At 48.2% G+C, this 26,200-nt stretch overlaps 1 protein-coding gene across 1 annotated transcript in view; it reads right to left on the bottom strand.

Annotated features, from left to right (window-relative positions):
- Nucleotides 1-535: 535 nt before the first annotated feature.
- The window catches only part of aplp2 (amyloid beta (A4) precursor-like protein 2), a 60,628-nt gene continuing 34,963 nt past the window's right edge, over nucleotides 536-26,200 (bottom strand). Inside the window, exons 4-18 of the mRNA XM_064301125.1 lie at nucleotides 20,741-20,853; nucleotides 19,101-19,342; nucleotides 18,820-18,986; nucleotides 17,252-17,419; nucleotides 15,209-15,339; nucleotides 14,897-14,971; nucleotides 14,437-14,595; nucleotides 12,837-12,977; nucleotides 10,957-11,056; nucleotides 10,240-10,413; nucleotides 8,181-8,219; nucleotides 6,185-6,258; nucleotides 4,034-4,111; nucleotides 3,121-3,276; nucleotides 536-2,409 (exon numbers count right to left, since the gene is read on the bottom strand). Coding sequence (XP_064157195.1) covers nucleotides 2,308-2,409; nucleotides 3,121-3,276; nucleotides 4,034-4,111; nucleotides 6,185-6,258; nucleotides 8,181-8,219; nucleotides 10,240-10,413; nucleotides 10,957-11,056; nucleotides 12,837-12,977; nucleotides 14,437-14,595; nucleotides 14,897-14,971; nucleotides 15,209-15,339; nucleotides 17,252-17,419; nucleotides 18,820-18,986; nucleotides 19,101-19,342; nucleotides 20,741-20,853 — 1,919 coding nt within the window. The 3' untranslated portion in view covers nucleotides 536-2,307. The remainder of the gene's footprint in view (nucleotides 2,410-3,120; nucleotides 3,277-4,033; nucleotides 4,112-6,184; nucleotides 6,259-8,180; nucleotides 8,220-10,239; nucleotides 10,414-10,956; nucleotides 11,057-12,836; nucleotides 12,978-14,436; nucleotides 14,596-14,896; nucleotides 14,972-15,208; nucleotides 15,340-17,251; nucleotides 17,420-18,819; nucleotides 18,987-19,100; nucleotides 19,343-20,740; nucleotides 20,854-26,200) is intronic.

The raw sequence follows: 26,200 nt of genomic DNA on the forward strand, positions 1-26,200 counted from the left end.
GTAGATTATATACGGAAAATTCCGGGTGGGAAAGCAGGCTCAAATGGGATTACGTTTTAAACCTTGGAGTTTCTGTAACAAGTCCGGTTTCTTAACACTTTTATGGAGCAAATCGTGACGTAATTTGGACATATGTCGCTTTCGTAGTTTTCGTTTCGCGCAGCAATTAAGAAATTTAAGCGGCTAATGCATTTTATTCGCGTCCATTTGCCTAATTTCCATGTTATTTCACAAGTTCTCCCCTGTATCCCGGTGTCACTTGATACGTTTATTTATAGATTTCTATTCCAAAAGTGATGAGCAATTCATTGTGAAACACCAGATCGGCAGTTTCTGTTCAGTCTGCTGCGTGACGCAGACGTGTTCCCCACGGTTTCTATCCGGGGGTGGTGGGGGGGGGGGTTTCCATATTTGAAGCTCACATTTATCGTGTTTGGAATCGCACCGTGACTGTTCCCGGTAAATATATTCACTTGGGCTAGCGCAAACACGATTACGCACAAACGTAGCGTCAAATAAAAAGTCGGGACGCATATTCTATGGAAGTAGTAGTGAGTTTATTGATGTGTTCTCATCATTCTAATAATCAACGTGTTCCTTTATTTCATAATTACAAATACATATTTATACTCATTCTTAAACTGCCTGCAATCAAGCAGGCCGTTACAATATTTGAAGCCATATTGGTGCATAGTGAGACAGTCACATACAGAGATACTGTCACGAGGAAAAAAAACCCCAGAAAATAAAAACAAAATAAACAAAAACTTAAAAATATATATATCATAAGAACAATGCACACCACAGGTTGTCTTCCATAAAAGCCATGATAGCAACATCAACTATACAGGCATACAAAGAGACATTACTATGAGAAAATAAAAACCGATTAATCTCAAACCTTTTCCTCATATTTTATATTTTTTATTTTTACATGGAAAAAACTGAAACCACGCCTTGACTGCCACGCCCTGATTGACTGTACCTCTCCCCTGGCCCCCAGCTCCTATGCCAAGCCCCTCTCTAATTCATACATTTCTTTACTTTCCAAAAAAAAAAAAACAACAAAAAAAAAACAGCAGTGTGCTTTTATTTTATACTGCTAAAAATGCTAAAATTGCTCCCTCTTCCATTCAGCACCATGCACCCAACACAGCTGAACAGGGGTCCTCTAGATTGAACAAAGGCGTCCCACGGACTGCCTGAAGTAAAAAGCCGGCCCCTGTCGCACAGCGTCTTATGTAATCAATAACCTGAAATCAAATGGTCAAGTTGAATGAATTTAAAAGGAAACCCAGTCAGGGGTGAGTGAGTGAGGGTGGGGGCGGTGGGTGCGTGGGTGGAGGGGGTCGCTTTACTCATTATGGGTACGAAGGTATTAAAAGCTTTTGGTCGTCTATGCTTTAAATGGGAGTCTGTGGAGCTGGAGGCCTGTACTCATTTGTCTCTCAACAGATTCACCCTCAGGGTCACACTCCTGTGCTCCCCACCTAAAACGCACAGCAGTCACAAACCTGTGACTCACAGGCCAGAGAAACTACGCCAAACACCCGGTTATCTTTGTCATCAGTTTAGTTCTGGGGGGAGGGAGGGGAGGGGAGGGAATAAATCTACAAGTACATCTACTTTTTATATATATATATATATTTTTTTTGTTCGTGATAATAACAAAGAACAGAAAATAAAATAGTTCATGATTTTTTTTCTCCCCATTTGTTTGATATACATTAAATCAGTACAAATAACCTTCATATACAAGCAATCTGTTGAAGAGGGAAAAAAACAAACCTTTTTTTATATCAATCGTTATATCACGGATACTTCTAAGATGGTACAGAACAGCTGCTATTTTGCAGTAGATTGTTTGACAGTGGTTACTTAATTACGTATAATCATTCTGATTATTTAGCTTTCCTTGTCATGTGTTTTTAAAAACAAAAACATTAAAAGTATCATATCAATCTGAAGACAATCACTGTTGTATAAGTTGTCAAACCGCATTTCCCGATATTTTTTAAAAACATAGTTACATTGCCTTTTTAAAATAAAAAAAGAGTTCTACTGTACAATTTTAGTACTAGCAGTAGTAGTAGCGTTATTTAAAGACTGCCTTGAATGAACCAGAATGTGCATTCCTGATGTAGGAAGATGATTTTTTTTTTTTTTGTTTGTTTTTTGATTTTTGATGTGAGCAGATTTGTTGTTGGTCAGTAGTATGTTCCCACCCCCCCTTCCTTTCTCAGATCAAAGGCCACTCCCCTAGCCCCCCCCCCTCCCCACCCCACCCCACCCCACATCCTCTCCAGACTAGATCTGCATCTGCTCCAGGTACTTGTAGGTCGGGTTCTCGTAGCCGTGGTTCTGCATTTTGTTCAGGTGGCGTTCTTCAGGGGTCAGCATGGGGTCCACCTGTCGGGAGGCGAAATGGCGGTCAGTTAGCGTAGCGGTGGCGGGTGCCTCATGGCACTCGGCATTTTTTGACAGGAACCGTTTCTCCTGCCCCAGTCGTCACAGCCTAAACACGGCCACAAAAGCCCAGGTGAGTGAGTGCAGGGAATTCTCTGAGGTTTTTACAGCAGTTTTACCCCCCCCCCCCCCCAGGACTTTCGGCTGTAAATCCGCAGTGCGGTTCTTCTGTCATGAAGCACGGTATGCACACGGGAATCTCGCGCATTCTTTCCAGATGTGCACATGCCCGAGTGTCGATCTCTCGGATGACTCTGATGAATTCCCGTGCTTGTTTGCAAAGACGCAAGTGTGTTGAGCTTAAGACTCAACCCCAGAACCGCTCCCCCTCGCTCTGCAGAGCGCCCCGATAAGGAAACTGCAGCTTCCCGAATTAAGATTCCAGCAACCTGATTGGTTTGTGCTGGCACTGTGTTATACCTAAATGGTCAAACTGCTTTGAATCGTCACTTCCAATTGGACGCCCACTGACCGTCGGTTTATTAGCAAAGCACACTCCCCTAGGAATTTGGGCAGACGTACATCACACAAGAAAATGGGCCTGGTCAGGCTCATAGCATCGCGAGGGCGCGAGTCCTGCCGTGTGAAGCTACGGGTGACCAATCAAAACGAGTCTTCGAGTGGAAGAGGACGACCCCTCGAGCCGCAGCTCACCTCCACGATGCCGTGGCTGATGGTGCCGTACTGCCTTTTCCTCAGCAGCACCAGGCTGATCACGATCACCGTCGCTATGGCCACCGCAATCACCAGGAGGCCAATCAGAGCGCTGCTGCCGAAGCTGAACTCCTCCCCCAGGGGCCGGTAGGTTTCCTGGGCGGTGTCAGAGGCACAGAATAACAACCTGCACGCAGCCACACACCAGCACAGCTCTCTCACACACACACACACACACATAAAAGGGCCCGACTCATCACGCTGCTTGTTGCTGTCAGCACAGGTAGGGCTCAGGTAGCGCTCGGGTAGCGCCGTGTCTCCAGGCAACGTCAGGACAGGTAAAGACAACAGAACGGAATGTGGCAAAGATTTCTGGGAAATTGTGGAGCTGGTTTTCCAAATTCCAGAGGGAGGGGAGAGCGAGTAGTAGTATAACAAGTAATATGTTTTATATATATATATATATATTTGAAGTTAGTATTTCAAGATAAAAAAAGGGCAAATGACAAATGTTCTTCTATCATGAAAAATTTAAGTCTGAAATTTCCTTCCAAAATTTTCTGTTATACAGTAACAGACAGGAGGCTCATATAACAGTGTTCACTCAAACACTAATGTCAAACCTCTCACGCACGTTCATACATACATACATTTGTGCAGACTTACAAACGTGTGTATATACTGGCATTCACTTTAATGCATGCACACATGCAGTGGCAATATAAAAAATGAACTCCAATTAAAAAAAAAAAAAATTAAAAAAAGTGGTCAACATCCAGGTCCAAGTTCCACTTTAAGCAGAGGGGTTGGGGGGTGTGTACCCAGTCAAACTCCGCCCCCTTCACCCATTTAACCCCACCCCCTCAGTTAAGCTTCAGTTCCCGCTGTTGCCCACTAGGGGCGCTGTACTCACCAGCTCATCATCATGCATAACGTGGACGCTCTCTGCACTGTAAATCACCTCTTTAACATCCAGAGATTCGTCAATCACCTGTCAACACAGACAGTGAGGCCAAGGTTACTCACTCTGCGTGCATATAGCCAGCTAAGAAACCGATGATCGTTAGCAATTTAGCACACAGTCGCATACATATTTATCAGTACGAGTTTGAAACTAAGAAGTTTATGCAACACAGAGAACTTAATCCAACACCCCTTCTCCCCCCCCAAAAAATGTTATTGTGCCCATGTAAAATAAATCTTATATGCTGTACACATAGAGATTAACTGATAAATGTGCACCAGATACGCACTTGCTGAAAAAATGGGTCTGGGCTATGGGTGTCGTGTGGTAGCAGTGCAGGTGAAAAGACGGGGAGCCTAGTGTACATGCTTTTAACTAATAGTTGGGTAGCTATGTGTGTACAATAAGTAATTAATATCTAGCTAGCAAGACAAGGTCTGGTGCAATGCCAGGTGTGTAATACATAAGGGACAGCAGGCTAATGCTGTCAGCCAGGCTTTGGAAACCAGTTCAACCTGTTTCCCTGAGATTGTTATGCTACTGAGAACGTACCCTTTGTGTGTGTGTGTGTGTGTGTGTGTGTGTGAGAGAGAGAGAGAGAGAGAAACTCTGGGTGTGTGTGTGTATGAGAGAGTGAGATAGGAGGAGAGAAGGAGAGAGAGGAAGAGAGTGAGATAGAGAAACAGTCAGTTTCTATTTGTGCGCAGATGAGGAAGAGACTGAGAGGGAATTAACAGTAGCATGTAGAAGCAGGTCTGATTGGTTGCCGTCATTGCTATCAGTGAAGCTGATTGGTTGAAGTGGGGGACTCAGGGCTCAGAATACTGGCACAACACCCCCCAGAGGACACAAGAAAACAGACCACTGAGATCACTTTGGCCCGCACACCTGAAGTGTACAGAAGCACAGGTAGTGGGTACTTTGTGTAACTTTGACTCTTTGCAACTACTGCAGTGTACAACTTTGAAATAGCAAGAACTTTTAAGATACTTTTATGTGAGGCTTTGAATAGAGCTCTGCCCTTGGACTGAGTACATGAATAGCACAAACATACATGCACGCACACACACACACACACGCACACACACGCACACACACGCACACACACATACACAAACACACGCGCAGGCACACACAAGTGCACACACACACAAACACATAATTTCTTATGCTTCATCTCGGGAATCATGCTGAAACCTGAAATAACTTTAACCCTTTAGACACCAGTCAAATTACTGCAGTAAAAGTACAAATAATTTAATTTATAAATGCCTATTTTAACCAAATATTTAGAAGAAAACGATTCTGTTGCGATTGTACCTTTCGCTACGTTCCACTGAAAATTCTCAGGGAGCTACAGGAGTGTTTTTGAGGCATCTAAAGAATTGAAGCATTTCAAATGCGCATTTGACACAGGGCAGAAACACTTCATCACAGTTCATACTCAAGGGTGACATGGAAGAATACCATTTTAATCATGCAGGAATCTGTTAATGGCAGCTTCCAGAAAAACGTATAACATTTGCCTACAATGGAAGTCTTCCCAGAACCATAGGTCCAGACAAAGGTCCAGATAAGCAAAATGTCATATATGTAACAGGATCAAAGAAATATGGATCTCTGTCTCAGGTAAAATCTACTTAATCTGTGTAAGTGGAAGAGCAGACGTACAAGTGTTCACAGCAGATGAAACGACTGTGTGAGTGTGAGTGTGTGTGTGTGTGTGTGTGTGTGTGAGTGCATCTTTTTCTCAGGCAGATGGGGAGACAGAATGGTGAATGGACTGCATTTAAATAGCGCATTTTCCAGCAACAACTGCACAAAGCGCTTTACAATGAATGCCTCTCATTCACCCATTCACACACACACACACACACTCGCACACAAACTGGCGATCAAAGCAGCCATGTGAGGCGCCAACCAGCTCGTTGGGAGCAACGGGGGGTTAGGTGTCTTGCTCAAGGACACTTCAACACACCCGGAAGACTGACAACACTCCAGTTGCCAGGCGACCGCTCTACCTCCTGAGATGGTATGATGGACAGATAGGCTGGGGTGCAGCCCTTTTCCTCATAAGCGTGTTGGCGACGCAGCTCTTACCACGTTGCTGTTCAGCTTCCCCTTGCTGTTGATGATCCTCTCCTCAGCACCGATCAGCCCGTCCAGCCCAGAACCTGCAAAAGCGCACACAGTGTCAGTCACAGGACAGCCACGCAGCCAGGGGGCGCTAGACTCACCCGCGGCACCCCGCTAAATCAGCATCAGGGCCCACACACAGACGACGAAGCAGAGGCTCGCCTAGCAGGTTTCGGTGGCAACTATGACTCAGGGGGGGCGTTGTGGTGTTTGAGTAACACACAGATCAGGGTTGAGATAACTTTAAAACTTTTTCTTTTTTTTTTCTCCTGTGCTGAGTTCTCTTTCCTCCCCATTTTAAAAGCCAAACTGCACTCATCAGCACTTGTCACTGCATCCTCCGCTGTGGATCTGGGGAAGCGCTGACAAGCTTGTGCTCTCCTCCAATGCATGTGGTGTCAGTCTCCGCCTCTCAATTCACTACAGTTAACAAAACCAGCTCCCATAATTCTGAAATGCTAACAGATATTTCTTGATGGCATTTTAAACATTATAGGGAGTGCCTGTGCTATTGATACTGTACGACTTGTTTAGAACATACAATTAGACAAAAAAAAAAAAGTATTTTATTTTAGTACTTCCAGTGACACACAATTTAGCTTTGGCACAAAATGTCGCCCACTGGAATGAGTAAAAGAGCAGGAGTTCCACAGGAATGACCTCATGCACAGATGAGGATGAGGAGATGAGGATGGTGTGGGGGTATGCTGCTGGCACAGGGTTGGAACAGCAATGGCCTTCATTTCCCTTTACTTTGGCTGTGATGGAGCTGACGTCACACGCTGTCAGATGTTGTTTTGATTGGCTGATTTCACATGCTGTCAGATGTTATTTTGATTAACTATTTTTGATTGGCTGACGTCACACACTGTCGCGTTATTTAACAGCCTATTTTTGATTGGCTGACGTCAGACGCCGTCGCGTTTTTGATTGGCTATTTTTGATCGGCTGACAGTTGGGTTTCTGTGCGCTCGTCTGCAGTTTGACTGATTCTCAGCGGAGACAAAAATCGCAACTTCACCAACTTAGCAACGGTGTTGCCAAGCGTACGGAGATACAGGCGACCGCGTACGCACGCAAACACGCAGGCAGACGCCCACGGGAGCTGACGACACACGCGAAGAAGGAGGCTGAGCGGAGACGAGGCCTTCATCCGACGGGATCGTAAAACGGAAAAAGACAAACGACCACAGCTTCGCTACGGCGGGGGGGGGAGGACGCAAGGCCCCGTCTGCAATCAGACAGCAGGGTCGACCGCGTGAGTGACATCCAGGGAAGGAAAAATGGGACCAATTTAAACCTGGCCGCAGGACTGCCGGCAAAATGCCGCCCCCCCCCCACCCCTGACAGGCTCGCTAAATCAGAACAGGGCATTCTGGGAAGGTAGTCAGGAAACAGAATGATCAAGTCTCAAGGTCCTGAGACACACAGAAGAGAGAGTGGGAAAGAAAAGCCCACTGGAGTCATCAGCACATATGAAAACAATGGGCACGATGTTTTCTGAGAAATATTTTTTCCCCCAATATACAAACTGAATTTCAGTTCATGTTTTCAATTTGACTGGATTGAAAGGGAAACAGGCCCCACCAACCCTGGTGTGTATTATCCCTTTAGTGGTTCCATGTGGCTTCACTACAAACGGGACACTAACTCTCGGGTTGACCGAGCGGGCTGAATGAATGCAGTGTACGCAAAAAAGGACATAAAAATGGTGGAGACGACTGAGGCGAGGCAAGAACCAGAGAAGGGCAGAAGCTGGGCGGATGGGAGGCAAGGCTGTCAACAGGAAGAGGTGGAAGGCGGAAGAAATGATGGGGGGAGGGGAAAAGAAGGCTAGAGGGAGGAGTGCACGTGTACAAGGATGACGTAACTGAAGATAAAGAGGCGGGAAAAAAATGAGCCCGGGAGATGGACAGAGGGATGGACGGAGCGAAAGAAAAGAGAGGGAGCAGAGACCAACCTTTCTTGTTCATTGGGAGAGGGGAGTCGGGCAGAGCGCCTGGGCCGGTGGGACAGAAAGAAACAAGGGAAGGAGAAAAAAAAGAAAGAAAGCAACAGAAACCAAGTGAGCAGAGAGAAGACAGAAAAGTGTTAAACTGTGTGACCGGCGGAAGGGGGGGGGGAGTCTGTGCACTCTATGGGATCCCCCCTCACCTCCCAGCTGAGTTTTCAAACCCTGTTTTTTACTGCTACCCAGCACCCACCTCTCTAACCGGTTTAGCATCGCACTTTCATACCTTAACAAGGATCTAATGAACAGGTTTTTTTTAACAAACTGTATTTATTCGTCTTTCATTTTACCAGATAAGTGGCACTGAGGTATAGAATTTCAGGAGCCCTGGCCAAGAAGGCAGAACTGTGGAAATTTACAACACACAGCATTTTAATTTAATGAAATACACTCATGTTTATAAAGAGTCCCCCCCTCCCCCATGTTATCCCAAAGGTTTGGCCAGAAATGTGGAAATATGTACAGTACAACCATGCAATCCAGGAGAGGGAAATGCAAGAAAATAATTCCAATATTACAGTCAAAACATCTTGCTTGGCAGCAGATGTTAGGCTTGAGAGCGTTTTTGTGTTTGTTTTTTTTCCTGGAGCGTTTTTTTCTCAGGGGCGCAGAAGAGATCATTTAATCGTTTTAGAAATGTTTTGAAAGTCGTGAGCTACATCAGCAGGCTGCACGTCTGGGTGAAAACATTATACGTGCTGGAGTCAACCGGCACTGGTGCACACAGCTGTTTAAAAATTTAAGCCTGAATTAACAGCCAGGAACTGAACCCAAGGAGTTGGGCACCCCCCTGATTTTCTTGTGTGGAGCTCAAGGCCGCCGCCCTGCAGGCGTGTCTGAGCATAGCGTGGATACAGGAGGCCAGAGGCTGAGAGGAAGATCTCCACTCTCTCCAAGGCCGGGGCGGACTCCTACACGCGCCAACGTCAGCGGCCATCTTAACTCCGCGCCTCTCCTCCTCCGCCCGTTTATTACCCGCGAATCCCCCGGGACCCTCCATCGCCGGCGACATCTTCCTCTGATCTGCGCCGGCGGCTCAAATCCTGCTAGAACTGCAGTTCGGCGAGCGGGAGAGAAGAGGGTGATAATTCCCCCCCTATCTCTCTCTTGTGAAGCTCTTCTATCTCGCCAGAGCAGACGGGCGACAGCCAACTCCAAAACGTCGGGAGTCGGAGGCTGGGCTGACGGGGGGGGGGGGGGGGGGGGGGGGCTGTTAAAAAACAGCTCGTCTCTTAATCTAAAAAATTTAAAAAATGCTTTTTGCTTTTCGTGTGCCAGTGTTGTTCAGGAGCGCCGACGCGCTCACGGGATGACCGGTCTTGTCGCCTCCCTGCTCCGATCGCGCTCGGAATGGCGGCTTGTTTCCGAGCGTAACGTGCACACCGAAACGCTTCGCCTCAGCAAAACAAACAGATCATCCCCTTGTCCTGGTCATTCACGCATAACGAAATCTGTGCACCCAACCCTGGTCCTGGAGAAGCACGCTGTCTGCTTATATTGTTTTGCTACTCAGTGGTTGATTGCACAGTTAAAACACCTCAATGTGGATTCTTGGGTCTGAAGCCGTAGTCCAAATTTAAGGGTGAAAACAAAAACCAGGAGACTCTGTGGCTCTCCCGGGCCAGCTTTGGGGAGCCACAGGGTGTATGTTTTAGGGGACCCTCCTCCAAATTCACATGGCTGGCTTTCTTTGTCCCTCTTAATTTATCATTTGAATCGATAGCATTCTTAACTCAGGCCCCCTGGGGTTCTGTAATATGTGTAATGTAATGTCAGGTGCCCTGGAACACAAATGTAATTTAATGCGTCTTGGCACCCCGCAGTATAATTTACTATACCGTAATGCATCTTGGCACCTAGCATAACGTCCTGTAATGTAATGCTCCTCAATGTAATGTGTCCTGGCACCCTAGCGTAATGCACAGTAATGTAATGTGTCCCGGTGCTCTGTTATGTGATGTTACGCGTGCTGGGACAGGGACGGGGGGGGAGGAGGGGGGGGACATACCCTCGGGCTCTGGTTGGGACCCCAGAGAGGTGACTCGGATAGGGCGGTAGGGTTTTCCCTCGGCGACCGGCAGCTCCACGTTCTCCTCGGACGACACGGTGACGTCTGGCTGGGACTCGGAGACGGTGGACAGGAACTGGTCCATGTCGGCCTTCTGCTCCTGCAGGAGCTCGTCTGAGGGGGAGCACAGGCGGGGTGGGGGGGGGGGTGGACACAACAATGAGACCGACTTCCTAACTCGATTTGCAGCACTCAACAAATGAATAGCAGTCAGTGACAGAGCCTGTCAAAAAAACCTTTTCCCTCTTAGAAACAAAACAAAAGAACACGTCAATCAATCTTTACTGTATAGAGAGAGTTCACCCCCACCCCCACCCCCCCCTTTCTAACTCGCTGATCTCCTGAACAGAAGCTGAACCGGATAAGCCGTGGCCCAGTTCTGTCAATACGGCAAGTCTGACTTTAATCACCACAATGTGCCGCCACACGCTTCCTTTTATTAGCAGCGAGAGGAGATGAAAAACACTGTCAGGGCTTCCCATCTCCCCGTCTCCCGGAGGTCCCGGGTTCAGCAGCAGAGACAGAGTGGAATAACAAAAGCCCACAACTCCAGTGATTTTTACTTAATTGCACAGCAGAGAGCTTGAGAAACAAGTCCCCGGGGGGGGGGGGGTTTGGGGTGGGGGGTGGTTCTGGTTTTCCGAGCCGGAATCTCACCGATCTCATCCTGGATCTCCTCGGCCACGTAGGGCACCTTGTAGAGCAGGGACAGGCTCTGGTTCATGCGTTCCTCGATGACACGCAGGTGGGTCATCACCTGGCGGAGGGAAAGACACCCGTAAGCAGACTGGCAGTCTGAAGCAGACGCGTCCATTCGGATCCATCAAAAAGGGGGCCGACGTGGGTGAGGCGTTCTGTTTTAGGCCAGCGGTAAGAAACCTGATTCTACTTATCGAGGGCTTGATTGAAGACCATGATTCCCTGATTAGTTGAGTCAGGTGTCCGAGTGCTGAGCTACAACAAAAAACCTGCACCCACACCAACCGTTTTTGGACACCTGTGGTCTAGAAAAGGCACATTCTTGCACGGGGGAGAAATGTAGGGTCGTATCAGTGAAAATGAACAGAGCAGGAACCTCAGTGGTAAAGGCAGGTGTTACTGTTGCTCAGATTGGCCACTGCCACAACCGCCAGCCAGCAGCAGGGGGCGACAGAGAGCCTTTGCAAGAAAACTACAACCCCCCCCCGCCCCCTTTCCTTTACACAGTGCAAACACAATCTCGATCTCGTCAAAATGAAATTCACCATCACACACACACAACGGGCTCCTTCTCCTTCTCCAGCGAGCCACATCTGCCTTCCGGATTTGCGGTGGAAACGCTGATATCTCTACAAAAAGCTTAGTAAATATTTACAGAGCTACAGTCAGCATATCGAAAACTAAATAAATAAATGGGACAGAGCTGTTGTCGGCCCGGCTGAGTAAAATGCGGCGGAAGCGGCGGGTGCTTCAGCGCCATCACCGGCGGCGGCGGGGGCGTGGCGGTACCGCGGGCCAATGGCAGAGCGAGGGGGCGGAGCCGTTCCGAGCGGCAGCGCAGAGAGTTATGGCTCCCGCAGGGAGGCCGACGGCCGGGTGGAAAAACACAGCGGGAGGCCAGGGCTCCAGTAACGGTGCCGTGAAATGGTCCGTCTCTCTCCCTCCTCCATCCCTTTTACTCTCGCTTTCCCTCCATCTTTCCCCTCACGCACTCTCCATCTCCCACTCTCTCTGACTCACTCCCTCTTCTCTCCCTCCATCCATCCATCCATCTTGACCCCCCCCCTACCCCTTCCCTTTCTCACTCCTACGATATCTGCGTACTCCCCCCCCGCACCCCCCCCCCCCCCACTGCTGTTCAGCTGCAGCTGATGCTGTGCAGAGCGGTGGACGAGAGGAACCCCCCCCCCTTCACACCCCCAGATTGTTCGTCGGCAGTTTTTAAAGCTGAAGATTTACGATCGCGCTGCTGGGCCGCGACCGGGCGTGGCATCCCAGACCCGTCGTGCGAGCAGCTCTGCGGCGTGTCGAGGCAAAGATCCCAGCAAATTCAACCTCAGCACTTGTCACTGTTTTCAGAGGGAGTTTTTTTTTTTTTTTTGCGGTTCTGTATTTTGCAGAGGCTCTTCACTCTCTCACAATCGCACTACAGCAGCACCGCGCGAAGCCGACAACTGAATAGATTACAAGTAGGGCGCTACAGACAGACCACCAGTTTCAGAAATCGACAGACAGACACTCAATGAGAGTGCAGGTAGAGACTTGGAGACAGACACAGACACAGACAGACAGACAGACACTCAGAGAGAGAGAGACAGACACACAGACGTGCAGGTAGAGAGTCAGAAGCAGACCTTCACAGTCTCACAGACACACACATACAGAGACAGGCGCACAGATGTACAGGCAGAGAGAGTCACAGGCAGACCTACAGTCACACACACACACACACACACACACAGAGACAGGCGCACAGATGTACAGGCAGAGAGAGTCACAGGCAGACCTACAGTCACACACACACACACACACACGGACGGACGGACGGACGGACAGACCTGGGACTTCATCTGCGCGGCCTTCTCCGGGTCGACGGCCAGGACGTGCTGGTAATGGCGGACGGTGGCAGGGGTCCTTGTTCTCGTCCACACCGCCGCAGCCTGCAGGATGGCGCGTGGGGGGGAGGGCATCAGACACAGCTTAAACCCAAATATTACACAGAGTAACAGACAAACAGTCTAAAATGCAATAAACAGTAACAATTTAATTAAATAATATATAATGAAAGAATATTCCAAAAAAATGTACTGAATTAAAATGAAATCATAAAAAAATGGAATATAAAAAAAATACTATGAAGTATACAGCATCAAAATTTTGAATATTACAAATATATACAAAAACATCAAATTCAAGTTGGAAATACACCACCCGGCAATTGAAAAACATGGCGGACAGGGAAACCCATCATTCCATACAGAGAGGACAGAACCACAGCAACACTGGCTGCACAGTATGCGTCAGCATGTCAAAGCCTGGTGCTTCTGATTGGGTTCATTTATACTCTGGCTTATGTATGACAGAGCTACTATTACTGTATTTAAAAAAGAATGATTAAATAATACCCCTCGCACCACCTCACAACCTGCTGTGATCTCATATCATTTCTGTTACTGTGTGAATGCTGGCTTTTTGCTATCTTGGACAAACGCAATGCCTTGTTGCTTACGCCAAGAAGGCTGATTTGAATTTTCATTTGCATTTGAAAGAGAGAGTTTAAATAAACAGACAGGCTGCCAACACCACGCGAGCACAGGTCTGACTGTATGTGCTTGCACAGGGATAAAGAGACTAATCACGTTAATCAGGAGAAAAGAACACAGGACAGATTTGTACAATTACTATTATTATTTTTTTTTTTTTTTAAATCCTGGTTTAATATCTACATATGTGCAGCCTTCAGACCCTAATGGGTTGTGCGAACATTAATCCACGAACGTGTTCAGATATGGGCTCACACTTGCTGTTAGTGTGACAGCGTTCATTTCTTCCGCACGGCAAGGGACTGTGATTGACGTGGCCATCCGCATTTACCCTTAAATAGAGCCATTTCATCCAGAGCAATTTAGATGTAAAGTGCATTATACAACAGTGCGGGACTTTAAAAAAATCTATTAAATCACAGTCAAACGTGGGTCAGAGGTGGAGACCCATCAGAGCTGACAGATTCTAGAACAAGTTTGCAAGGATAAGTTTTTTCTTTTGCTGCTGTTCTTGTTTTAATCCTGTTTTAAGAGTCAAGCTTCTAAGTCATAGTCCAGCCAGTGCTTGTGTTTTGCGTGTAACGTTTGGTAGAGAAGGGAACTGAGGAGCTGAGATGTTATCTGAAAGAAGAGCCAGCCTTTTACGAGTTTAATCAAGGTGAGGAGTGACTCAGCACTGTGGACTGAGGATATCAGCACCTAGCTCATTCAGCGACTCTGGAGGGGCAAAAACTGCGATCATGTGACTGAAATGTGCGTCCCTGATTGGTCGGGGAGCACAAAAGCAACCAGGAGGCAGCTGATTAGAGAGATGCTGGATAAGAGAGTGTGTGCTAACTGAATGTAATGTAGTGTGGTGTGTATGGGGCGGGGGGGGGTCGGGTGCGCTGCTCACCCTGGGGGGGTCGGCCTGCAGGGCTGCCAGGTAGTTCTCCAGGGCGAGGCGGCGACGGTCGTTCAGCATGGCCTCCACGCGGGCCAGGTGCGTCTCCACCAGCTGCTGCTTCTCGCTGGCCGCCTCCTCCTCCAGGGACTCCACCATGGCCTGGAAGTGCTGCAGGGGAGGGGAGGGGAGTGGGCGGGGCTTACGGTCACATGCATGCAGATGTACACTCGAGGGGGAGGGGCGTAGGGGCCGTAACCGACTGCTTACGGATGGACAGAGAGAGGGGCGGGGCTTAAAGTCTCTACTGACTGCTTAGAGGGAGTAGAGAGAAGGGCTGGGCTTAAAGTCACATTCTTACAGGAGGACAGGGAGAGGGGTGGGCTTACAGACAGGAAAAGGTGGAGACCGTGGCCATATGCTGACACGGGCAGTGGAGGGGGCGGAGTCATTAAGCAAAGGCAACACTGACCTGGATCAGGGTCTGCCTCTCGGTCTTGGGCAGGTTCTTGGCCTGGCGTTCGGCCTCCTCCCACTCCTTCCTCACCTGGAGAGGGCGAGAGAGAGAGGGATGGAGAAAGGGAGAGAGAGAGAGAGAGGCAGTTAGGTTAATGAGTATCCTTTCTTTGTCAGAGTGGGTGTGGTTATGTGGTGAGATGGGGTTATGTGGTGGGGCAGGGTTACGTAACAGGTGGGGTAACGTGTTTGGTGTGGTTATGTGACAGGTGGGGTTACATGGTGGGTGGGGTTACATGGCAGGGCGTGGTTTTGGGCTGATCCTTACCCTCTCCATGCGGTTGCGGTGCCTGATCTCCAGCTGCTCCTTGGCCCTCTGGAAGCGGTTGTGTTCCTTGTCGTCGGCCGGCGTCTCGAAGTACACGTCCACGTCGTCCGTGGGCTGGGGGGTGGGCGGGACTGCGAGCCACAACAGGCCAGACAGACGGACGGACGGACGAACGGACAGAAGGAGAGAAAAAATATATTTGGTTGGTTGGCACCAATGGGAGAACAAGCAGGAGGAAAAATGCCTGATGCGAAGAAAAGTTAGGGAAAGTTGGGACACAGACGCACGAACACGCACACACAGAGCAGATAGCGTTCTCAGCAGTCCCAGGAGAAATTCGCAAACAGGGCTTTTCCTCTGATGGGCATTTGCCCCTGCATTCTCCACATTTTATTTATTTATTTATTTATTTTTTGCCTGCCAACCTGCCAACTTGAGATAATTTGACAATCTTTCATGTTCGATTTCTGTCAGTCTCAGAACCCCTCTTTCCCACAGGCCAGCGCTTCTTAAAAGCTGCTGGGGTGTGACTTTCGCTGTGACAGGAATTTGGAAGTAAGATGGAGAGTAGCCCCAAGTCCCGGGTCAAAGAGGAGATGAGCAAGTTGGAGTCTCTGAGCAGTAAACATGGACGTCGGTCCCCTGCAGCAGCCCCCACAGAAGTGGAAAATGCCGCAATATATAAAAATATAAAAATCTGATACACGCATATATTCATAAAATATATTTTTGATCTCAGAACTGATAGGGACAATATATTGGCGGATACACTAGGCTAGAGTCACTTTCAGACACTGGAATATCTGTTTAATTTCTTACATTACAAGGAATTGAATTTATACTTACATCAGAAAAGTCAACAGAATTACAGTAAATTGTTGTAGAGCAGTCAGCAGATTTACAGTACATTGCAGTAGCGCAGTCACGGCAATGCAATGAACTGGGCTTTTGAGCTGAAACTCACATGACGCCAAAACCCTAAACTGGAACCACAAACGGATCAAAGCCGTTCCTATTAACTGAAGTTTTTCAGGCTTTATGGAGCTATTTATGGGGGTTTCCACTCAAATCAGATATTCAATAACATTTTAAAGACAAATGCACTATTATGGTCAGCCATTCGGAATTTATTTTTGAGTTATTTTAAGATGTGGAGTTACGTTTTGACGCAAATTACTTCCAAAATATTTTGTGTCCACAAAGATAGCAGTCTTCACTCTCCAATGACTAATGAATTTTGGAAGTAGAATTAATATTCACACCAGTATCCTGTCACACCAGTACGCAATTACTTTGCAGTATTGGCACACTGACATTGCAAATGTTGATAGTAAGGCAGTTAGATAGAGAGACGGATGTGCTTAGCTTGCAGTAAAGATTTCCATTTTTAAATCTGGGCAGTTTTCCCGTGACTTCTCAAGGACAATGGGACATCTGAGGACCGTCCGTCCATGACATGAATGAAAATAATCTGAAGGATTTTTAAGCATAGAGAGGGAGCCCTGAACCGAGTATGATCTGAGAGACAGATGGACGGACGTCATGGACAGACAAAGCAGAGGAACAGAGAGAGCCGAAAAAGTTTCCCATATTGTGTAAGTTTTAGCAGACCTGCTGGCATGAGAAAAGTGTGTGTGTGTGTGTGTGTGTGTGTGAGGGGAACAGCTGTAATCCAAAAGACCTGAGACAGCAGAGTTGGAGTCTGTCAGATGTTTGTGGTCGGGTGGGACTTTCAGTTGTCAGCTGTAATGAATCTGAAAAAAGTCCTCTTTGGAATGTGGGAATATTTTATTCCAGTTCATTTAGCAAATTTCAAATTCACCAACTGACCTGAAATGGAATTGACCGCCCAGACCCTTCTGTCTAACAGACATTTAGGAGAAGGGCAAAGCGAACAGGAGCGAAGGGTTAAGTGTTAGAGAAGCGGTAAGAGCGAGCGCTGTTACGGCGGGATTAGGAGGCCCAATGAGGCGCGGGAGCGTCGGGGGAAGGGGCGGAGCTCGGCGGGCGCCGCGTCCGCGCCGCGCGGCCAGCGGGACTTACTCAGGCTCCTGCACACGGCCGTGCAGTACTCCTCCGAGTCGAAATTGTTGCGGTTGCCGGCGCAGCCCCCGTAAGTGAAGCGCACGCACCTCCTCTGGCTCGTGTCGAAGTGCCAGCGCGGCATGGAGGCGCGGCACGGGCCCGTCTCCGCCGGCAGGGAGCACACCGCTAGCGGGGGGACAGCAGTTAGAGCGGCCCGCCACACGGGGGCAGCACTGAGCTCTGTGCTAGCTAGCGCACACTGCTAACAGGGGACAATAATTAGAGCGGCCCGCCACAGGGGGGCAGCACTGAGCTCTGTGCTAGCTAGCGCACACCGCTAACAGGGGACAGGGCTGATCTCTGTGCTAGCGCACACCGCTAACAAGGGGACAGTAATTAGAGTGGCCCGCCACACGGGGGCACCACTGAGCTCTGTGCTAGCTAGCGCACAATGCTAACAGGGGACAGCGCTGATCTCTGTGCTAGCGCACACCGCTAACAGGGGACAGTAATTAGAGCGGCCCGCCACATGGGGGCAGCACTGAGCTCTGTGCAAGCACACACTGCTAACGGGAGAGGCATTAGAGCGGCCCGCCACATGGGGGCAGCACTGAGCTCTGTGCTAGCTAGCGCACAATGCTAACAGGGGACAGTAATTAGAGCAGCCCGCCACACGGGGGCACCACTGAGCTCTGTGCTAGCTAGTGCACACCGCTAACAGGGGACAGGAATTACAGCGGCCTGCCACACAGGGGCAGCACTGAGCTCTGCGCTAGCTAGCGCACACCGCTAACAGGGGGCAGGAATTACAGCAGCCTGCCACACAGGGGCAGCACTGACCTCTGCGCTAGCTAGCGCACACCGCTAACAGGGGGTAGGAATTACAGCAGTCTGCCACACAGGGGCAGCACTGAGCTCTGCGCTAGCTAGCGCACACCGCTAACAGGGGGCAGTAAATAGAATGGCCCACCACACGGGAGCAGCACTGAGCTCTGCTAGCGCACACTCCTAACAGGACTAATTATAGCAGATCGTGGGGGCAGCATTGGGCTCTGTGTGTACTGGCTGACCACAACGGACTGATCAATTGACCAATACTGACCAATTCATAGCATGATAGCATGTACTACAGAATTGTCAACCACCAAGGTAAACTGGCAACTCGAGACTTGCCATTCGGAATACTGACAGTATAGTTATTCCTAAATCATGAAAAGTAGCACACTTACTGCAGCTGAAAAGAATGTAATAATAATTACATCAATACACTGAATTTTAATGTGAAAGCATGATTTATATTTAAAATATATATATATATATTAATTATGTACAAAAATAACATGCCACTGTTTTTTTTATAACTATCCGAACAAGAACATTATCTGTTAAATTTATTATCACCTAAACAATAATCTGGATGAGAGCCAAAGGAAGGAAGATGCATCATTTTAAAGGGCACAACAACATTTCTGTTGTCCTAATGGGTAAGCTTTGAAAAAGAGATAGATTCCCTGGTATATCAGACAAAAACGTTCAGATGGAGAGAGGAAGACCGTGTGCCTTGCCTATGAGTTTAGCATTCTGACCTTTGACCTCCTGTGCGGTCTTGTCCACCGCGTTGTCTGCATCTCCGCCCTTCTCTTCCTCCTCTTCTCTGTCTGCCTCCTCATCCTCGTATGCGTAGTGATAGTCTTCCTCATCGTCGTCATCCTCATCTTCCTCGAGGGTGCTCTGAGTGGGCGTGGCAGGCTCACTGAGAGGGAAGGAGAGAGAGATGCATCGAGCCGGCCGTCACGCACACACGCGCACAACGTACTCACAGACGCTCACAAACATGCACGTGTACGCGCCTGGCCCTGTAACACACCTCTCCTCCACTGGCTCTTCCTCATCCTCTTCCTCCTCATCTATCTCAGTTGCCGCCTCCTCCTCCTCCTCCTCTTCCTCGTCCACATCTTCCTCTTCCTCCAGGGAGGGCTGCAGGCGGGGCGGAGCGTCCTCTGGACGGGAGGCGGGGCAGCACACGTACTCCGTGCCGTGGAACTTATCGATGGCGCAGGGCAGCAGCATGCCGTAGCTGTGCAGGGTCATACCACTCTTAGAGCAAGCCTGGGGGGGAGTGGGAGAGTCCATTAGCTTAAACATCCTTTTAGATTCAAACAGTCTTTGAGGCATATCATTTCTGCATGTGCCAGAGAATTCTTAATGGAAACGTATGACCAAATGAAAACTATAACCATACAAAAATAATAATTTTGTTCCAAGTGTGGAATAGAAGTTTGTTTTTTAAATTTGTAATATGCTGGAATTTTATGTGTGTCTAAAGGGTAAAAGCGGTGGTTCCCGAACTTTTTCAGTCAGGCCCCCGTTTGGTGACAGGAACTTTTTTTGAAACCCCACCAACAACTTTGGTTCCGTGTTGGATACTATTTTCTTTTTGGTTTTCTAATGCGCCTTCACTGCCCCCTGTTTTTTCTGTGCACCCCCCCCCCCCCAGAAAGCATGTCCCCCATTTTTAGAACTACTGGGAGTTAAAGTATTCCAAATAATGATTTTCCCCGTGACTGTTCACCAATGGAGCAGGCACAGGTACGGATTATAGCATTTCATTAAACTATAACCGCATCATATTATTGCTCTAGTCAGTACTTCCCCATCACTGATCTGAGCTCTTTAATGTGATGAGAGAGAGAGAGAGAGAGAGGAGGGGAGGGGGAGGGGGGGTTGTGATGTCACAGAGGTGTGAGGGGGATTAGCCGCATTACAGCTGACCCGCTAATCTGATTAGCGGAAGAACCGGAGGGATCAGAGCTCCTCTCTCACTGCGGCCGGGCCCTCCCCAGGGGCAGGGGCAGGGGCAGTTAGAGCCGGAGAGACGGAGGCAGTCAGAGGAGGGACAGCACAGTGTCCTCGGCCTCAGCACTCCCCATTTAATTAACCGGGTGACTGCTAACGGCAGAGCTTCGATGTTATTAATGCTATTGTGTGCATTTTAAGATGATTATTTCACAGCTATGTGTCGGGCGCGGTTAATCTGATTTAGTGCTCTAACAATGCTGCGTGCATGTGCACTGTCTCTGGTCTAAGAGCGGTTTTATCCTGGCCGCTGTACCGCTCTTGCTCCTATAACTCAACACCTGCTAGATGAATGCAATGTGACACCACCACCATCACAGAATCAAACAGCGGCAACCAATATAAAAGAACATATCCGTTCCGCAACGGGGGTCAACGGCCTATTTGAAAGGGAATATTCTTCAGTATAAAATGGTCAATTCTTTACAAGGCTTTACAGTACAGCACTAAATAAAAAAAGAAAAACAAAATAATAAAAAGAAACAATGTTTTAAATGCGAGATATTTCAGTAAAAACAATACAAAAGCAGAAAGCAAAAAAACAAAACAGCTGTTTAAAGAAGGGTTAAAGTATTTCAAATGATGATCGCACGCAGCACTGATAATCATTAAACCACATTTCCCAGAATTCCTGCTCCACCAGGGCCTCACCTCCTTGGCCACTCCGTGCCACTGCTGGTGGCTGACGCACATGTCCATGTGCTCCTTGTGGAAGAACTTGCACTTTTCCGGAACCAGCAGGACATCGCTGACGAACTCGCCCACTGCGAAGGACACGGTCACATGATGCGGGTTAGTCAGGGCGGGTCCAATCCCACAATCACACTCTTGCTTCAGAGGGAAATGGCTGCTCAACACAAATCGGCCACCAGACTGACAACAAGAAGCTTCAATGACAACCGCTTATGAAAGGGCACATTCACTTGGATCAATGGTCATATCTTTGCTTAATGAAATATTTCATTTAGACCACATTAATAATGTCCTACTTTACTTTGGAAAAATATATTTTTTAAATGATTTTGAGGGTCCTTTTAAGAGAGAGTTCCTGCTTCTGAAGACACTTCAGTTCCTGCTTTGCTCACAAAAATAATCTCATCCAGTTCGGGCCAGAATTTTGACAGATCTGATGATTAGAAAGCAGACAATGTAGGGGAAAAAAAATACTGTCTGCCTTTTTTTTTAATTGAAGAAATAAGATGAAAAAGGCAGAGGTAAAGATCACACAAATCAGCCGTATAATATGTTCCACTTGAAATATTAAGTGACATAAACGCTGGTTGCGTCATGCATTTATAAATGGAACTGCACAAGGAAGGCAGAAGTCAAACAAAATGGCCGTCTCGGAGAGGTTTTTAACCAGGTCATTAAGCGGCCAACCACAGCCGAGCTCAGGTCCCGCTCTGCACCGCGTTATGAAAGGAACAGGAAACACAACGTTTTGGAAAATGAGAGGGTAGAGAGAGACGGCAGCGTTTAAAATAGCAGGAGGACACGGCCGGTTCATATCCCACCCAGGACTGCCCAGCTTCGCTCCTGAAAAAGGAGCTCCTTTTTTTTTTTTTTGTTGTTGAAGTCTCTTTTTTATTTTTTTTAACTCTGTGTGTAGCCCGCAGGAATTCTTCTGGAGTCTAAAAAGAACGGGGTTATGAGTAATTGACCTCCTTTGCAATTCCCCGAGAATTTTCAATGACGCCGCGTTCGCCAAGCAAAACATACAGCCAAAGCCATTCAGCATAAAAAAAAGGAGAATTTTTGTTCTGAACATCGGTCAGCAATCTTCAGGAGTTTTTACTGGAGTCCAAGTGGAATTGAAAGCATTAAAGCACTTGACCCAGGTCAGCACATCACCAGTCCCATCACAAATTTGCCCGGGTTTTCCTGCGAGCCGCTCCCAAGCATTCGAGGGGGGGTTTGGGGCCTGCGGGCATATCGAACCCCAGCACCTCTCAGCCTCTGTGATTATGAACTGCCACCGGTGGCGCTACCCCCCCCCCCCCACCCACAATGGCTGACCCATGGAAACCGCAGACGGCAGCGGCACGGAACTCACAGGGCGCTTTATCCCTGGGGCTGCAGGTTCAATTCCAATGCAGGGCACTCCAGTCGTACCCTCGAGCAAAGGCTCTTAACCTGAGCTGTCTCCAGTACAAAAATAAATAAATAAATAAAAATATCCAGCAATATAAATGGACTGTTATGTGAATGGATAATGGCACTCTGGGTAAGTGCGGGTGCTAACTGCCTGAAGCTAAATATGACAGTAAATTACAGCCAGCCGTGGTGCCGTGGTGCACCCTGTGGGTCCTGCGGTGGAGGGAGGCCCAGAGGCAGCCATTAAACTCTGAAGAGCAGTGGAAGTAAATCTGCATTCGCAACCGACAGCAGTACATTACCAACAGCAGCCCGCGAACTACGGGAAAATAATCTCTCGACCTCAGAAACTGAAGTTGTTCCCCCCAGCCTTGTTATTTTCCATCTCATAAAAGGCTAAAATCCTCCAGTAGCCTATTTATCTTTTATATAACCACCACGAGGAACACACGACCCATTTAGATGATCACAGTCATAAAAAACGAAATGATAATAGCACATAATGTCAATAATATCAAGACAAAAAAAGACATTATCGGGACTATGGAGTCATTTAAAAAATAAAAAAATAAAAATAAATCAGCTGAGCAATGGGGTGTTTCTCAATAACTGGTCTTGTCTAGTCTTGTGTTCTTGTGAACTTGTGATATCTTGTCATATTTAACGACCCAAGTTCTATTCCATAAGCAAGAATGCCAAGTAAGGCCACCGTAGAAAGTCTCACCCTGTATTGAGACAGACAGATGAAACGTATAAAAAGACCATTTGGGGGTGGGAGGATTTAAAAAAAAAAAATTTAATCAGCAGTGAAATTAATTCACACAACTACTAGATGCCCCTCATAAATAGAAACGTAAAAATTGGTCGTTTGGAGGATTTTTTTTTTAAACAAAAAAAAAGAGGAACTTTTTTGCTGCTCTCGAAAAAACACATTTTCAAAGATGAAAAAGGAACTACATTCTTTTTTGCGGTTATATATTTTTTTTAAAACACGGCTCCAGCTCCAGACCAGATATAAGGCAATCGATGAAACGCAGAGCGATTTCATCAGAGTTGACGGATGCACCTGCCTTCAATCCGACTCTGGGAGAGAGAGAGAGAGAGAGAGAGAGAGAGGAGAGAGAGAGAGAGAGAGGGAGAGAGAAGCCTCGCGGGGGTTTTTCAGAAAGCAGGGTGTCATGGGAAATCCCCGCCTGCCGTGCGCGCGCCGTGTCGCCGATGCTTCGCGCACAGGTTTCTGTTTTCCTCTCCCCTCTGTCTATCCCCTGTCCTGGTGTCACACAGTCCAGCCTCCATCACAGTCTCCGTCCGGAGCGGTTATTCATAACGCGTCTTAAGAGCAGGAGTCCCAGGGCTGGTCCCAGGATCAGCGTTTGCCGTTTTTTTTTTTTTGGCTCGTGATGGATAAGGTTAGGATGTGGACGCTGGGCGACCTGGTCCTCGGTGAGCAGCGTCGCTTGGAGACGCAGAGAGGGCTGGGTCCCTATGCACGAATCTCAGAGTTGGGAGCGCTGATCTGAGTTTCTCCTGTCCATTCACTGACCCTATCCGTGGATATGGGCTAAGAGGATACACTGATCTCAGATCAGCCATCCTACTCTGAGACTCCATAAACAACAGGCCCTGGTCTTAGGCCATTCTTCAGAAGGGGGGGGGGGGGGGGGCTTAAAACATTTGCTTTTTCATACTTGGAGGGTGCTGCTGGAGGATCTCATGGCTGCAGGTGGGTTGGGGGGGGGGGGAGATTTATGTTTCAAGAGCTCGGTCCCTCATTAAACCACTTCTGAGTTTCTCTCTCGCTCTCTCTCTCTCTCTCTCGCTCTCACATGCTCTCACGCTCATCCCCTCCTCCCCCACCGGAATTCCATTTCTCTCCCTTCTGTTTTCATCAGCCCCTTCTCGTTCCGTCGCTCTCCACTCTTCTGCCAAAATACAAGCTGCACTGACTGTAGTCACATCAATCCTCTCATTTCGTCTCTCAAATGCCTTTTATTTTGTTAACTGGAGTCTGTATTAAACGTGACAGAGAGAAAAATCAGATGCGTCGAAGGCTTTGAGGCTGAATTAACTGTAAAATGTTCCAGCAGGGGAAAAAAAACTTTTTGTCTTACAATCTTACACTGTTCCTCCCCCCTCCACATTTTTGAAAGGACAACCCCCCCCTCCAAAACTATACGGCTGATAAGAGGTGGTAGTCATGCTTTTGAGTGCTCATTAAATCCATTTTTTGCTCCTGTGTCCAACTGCCTGAGCTATATAAAATGTACTGTAGAGTAGCTAACTTTGAGCTTGACATAGTCAAATTAATTGCTAACATTGTTCTCCATAGTTTCTGTTTATCTCTCTCTCTCTCTCTGCTGTAGCACATCCTTTCTACATGTAGCCTTTCTACTTCCACCACCAACTGGAAACAGGATTTACACGTGCTCCTTAGACTTAAGCCCGACTACGGCCTTGTGCAGGCGCTTGTGCAGGCGCGTGTGCATGTGCACGTGCATGTGGTCTTTGACCACACAGATCAGGAGACAGGCAAACTGTCATGCTGGGGTCTGACAGTAATAGATTTTTTTTAAATGGGTGACAGCTACGGTTTGCGTGGATTAGCTGATGTCATGGTGCTGTTTTACAGCAGGTCTCTCCCTCAAGGTATACAGGCCTGGAGATCTCTTCTCAGGAAGGGGGGGGAGGAATACAGTGTTCCATTCAAAATAATCTCCTTGAGAGTTTTTACACATTTCACAAATGGTTCGGCAGAGCAGGGATCTCAAACTTACGGGGTGCAGTGCCTGCAAGTTTAATTCCAGTCCTGGAGAGCTGCAGTGTCTGCAGGTTATTGTGTTTCTCCCCCCCAAACAGCAGCCAATTTAAACCTTGAAAAGTTTGCGGGCTCGTGACCAACCAGTGACTTAAATCAAGCATTTATAGTGCTGAATCATAACAAAACCAGCAGATGCCACGACCCTCCTTTCGTTTTGACTTGAAGAAAGACTTGCGTTTGAGATCTCGGCGATGGGTGCGTTTCCGAACCTCAGGAGGCGCTGTGAGCAGTAAGATCTCGGCTGCGGTCTGGAGTCCGGGCAGTGATGGAAAGGGGCTGTCACCAGGCCGTTCCTGCCCACAGGTTTCCGGGATCGGAAGAAAAAAACGGCAACCGAGCTGAAATTCCAGAGCCCTCGGCCATCTACGTGCCGAATCAATCTTTTTTTTTTTTTTCCACCCCCAGGTGTGTGCTGTAGGACTGTCGTGCGACCGTCCATCATCTGCACCCCACCCAACCACCCCCCCCAGAAGTCACGGTAAATCGTTTCCAGAAAGAGGCGAGTGGTTCAGGGACGTTGGGGTGGGGGGGGGGCGGGGGGGGCCGGGTGTGCACAAATCACTTGTCGCTGCCTGAACTTCTCCTCTCCGAGACGATCTCACCGTCGCGCGCGGCTTGAAGCTTGTGGAGATCACCACAGACGTGGTTTTTGCGCGTTCTCTCTAAAGCACACAAACGGAAGTTTGGGAACCAAACAGTACTAAGCAACTGTGCCTGATGGGAACATTCATGAGGGTGCACCCTCTTCCCAAACTGATCAGAGCCTAGGTTTCAACTGAGCAGCACAAATGGAAGATGAAATCCGACCGGATTAACCGGCGGTACACAAAGCTAATCCACACATTCCTTTCAGGATGACGTGCATGTTCACTTGCACCACCTGCGCCCGCACGCGCACACAAACACACACACACACGCATACGTGCTCACACGCAAGTACGCGCACATGCACAGGCATATATGCAACCACACACATGCAACCACACACGCACACAACCAAACACACACACACGTGCACACATGCATACACACGCGTGCACACATGCATACACACACATACATGCACACACACACGCACACACACACGCACACACACGTGCACACGCATACACACACATAAATGCGCACACGCACACAGGCGTACACACGCATGCACACACACACACACACACACACGCACACACAGAGACACAACTGCA

This window comes from Anguilla rostrata, chromosome 12, assembly GCF_018555375.3.
Source record: "Anguilla rostrata isolate EN2019 chromosome 12, ASM1855537v3, whole genome shotgun sequence".
Taxonomy (NCBI): Eukaryota; Metazoa; Chordata; class Actinopteri; order Anguilliformes; family Anguillidae; genus Anguilla; species Anguilla rostrata.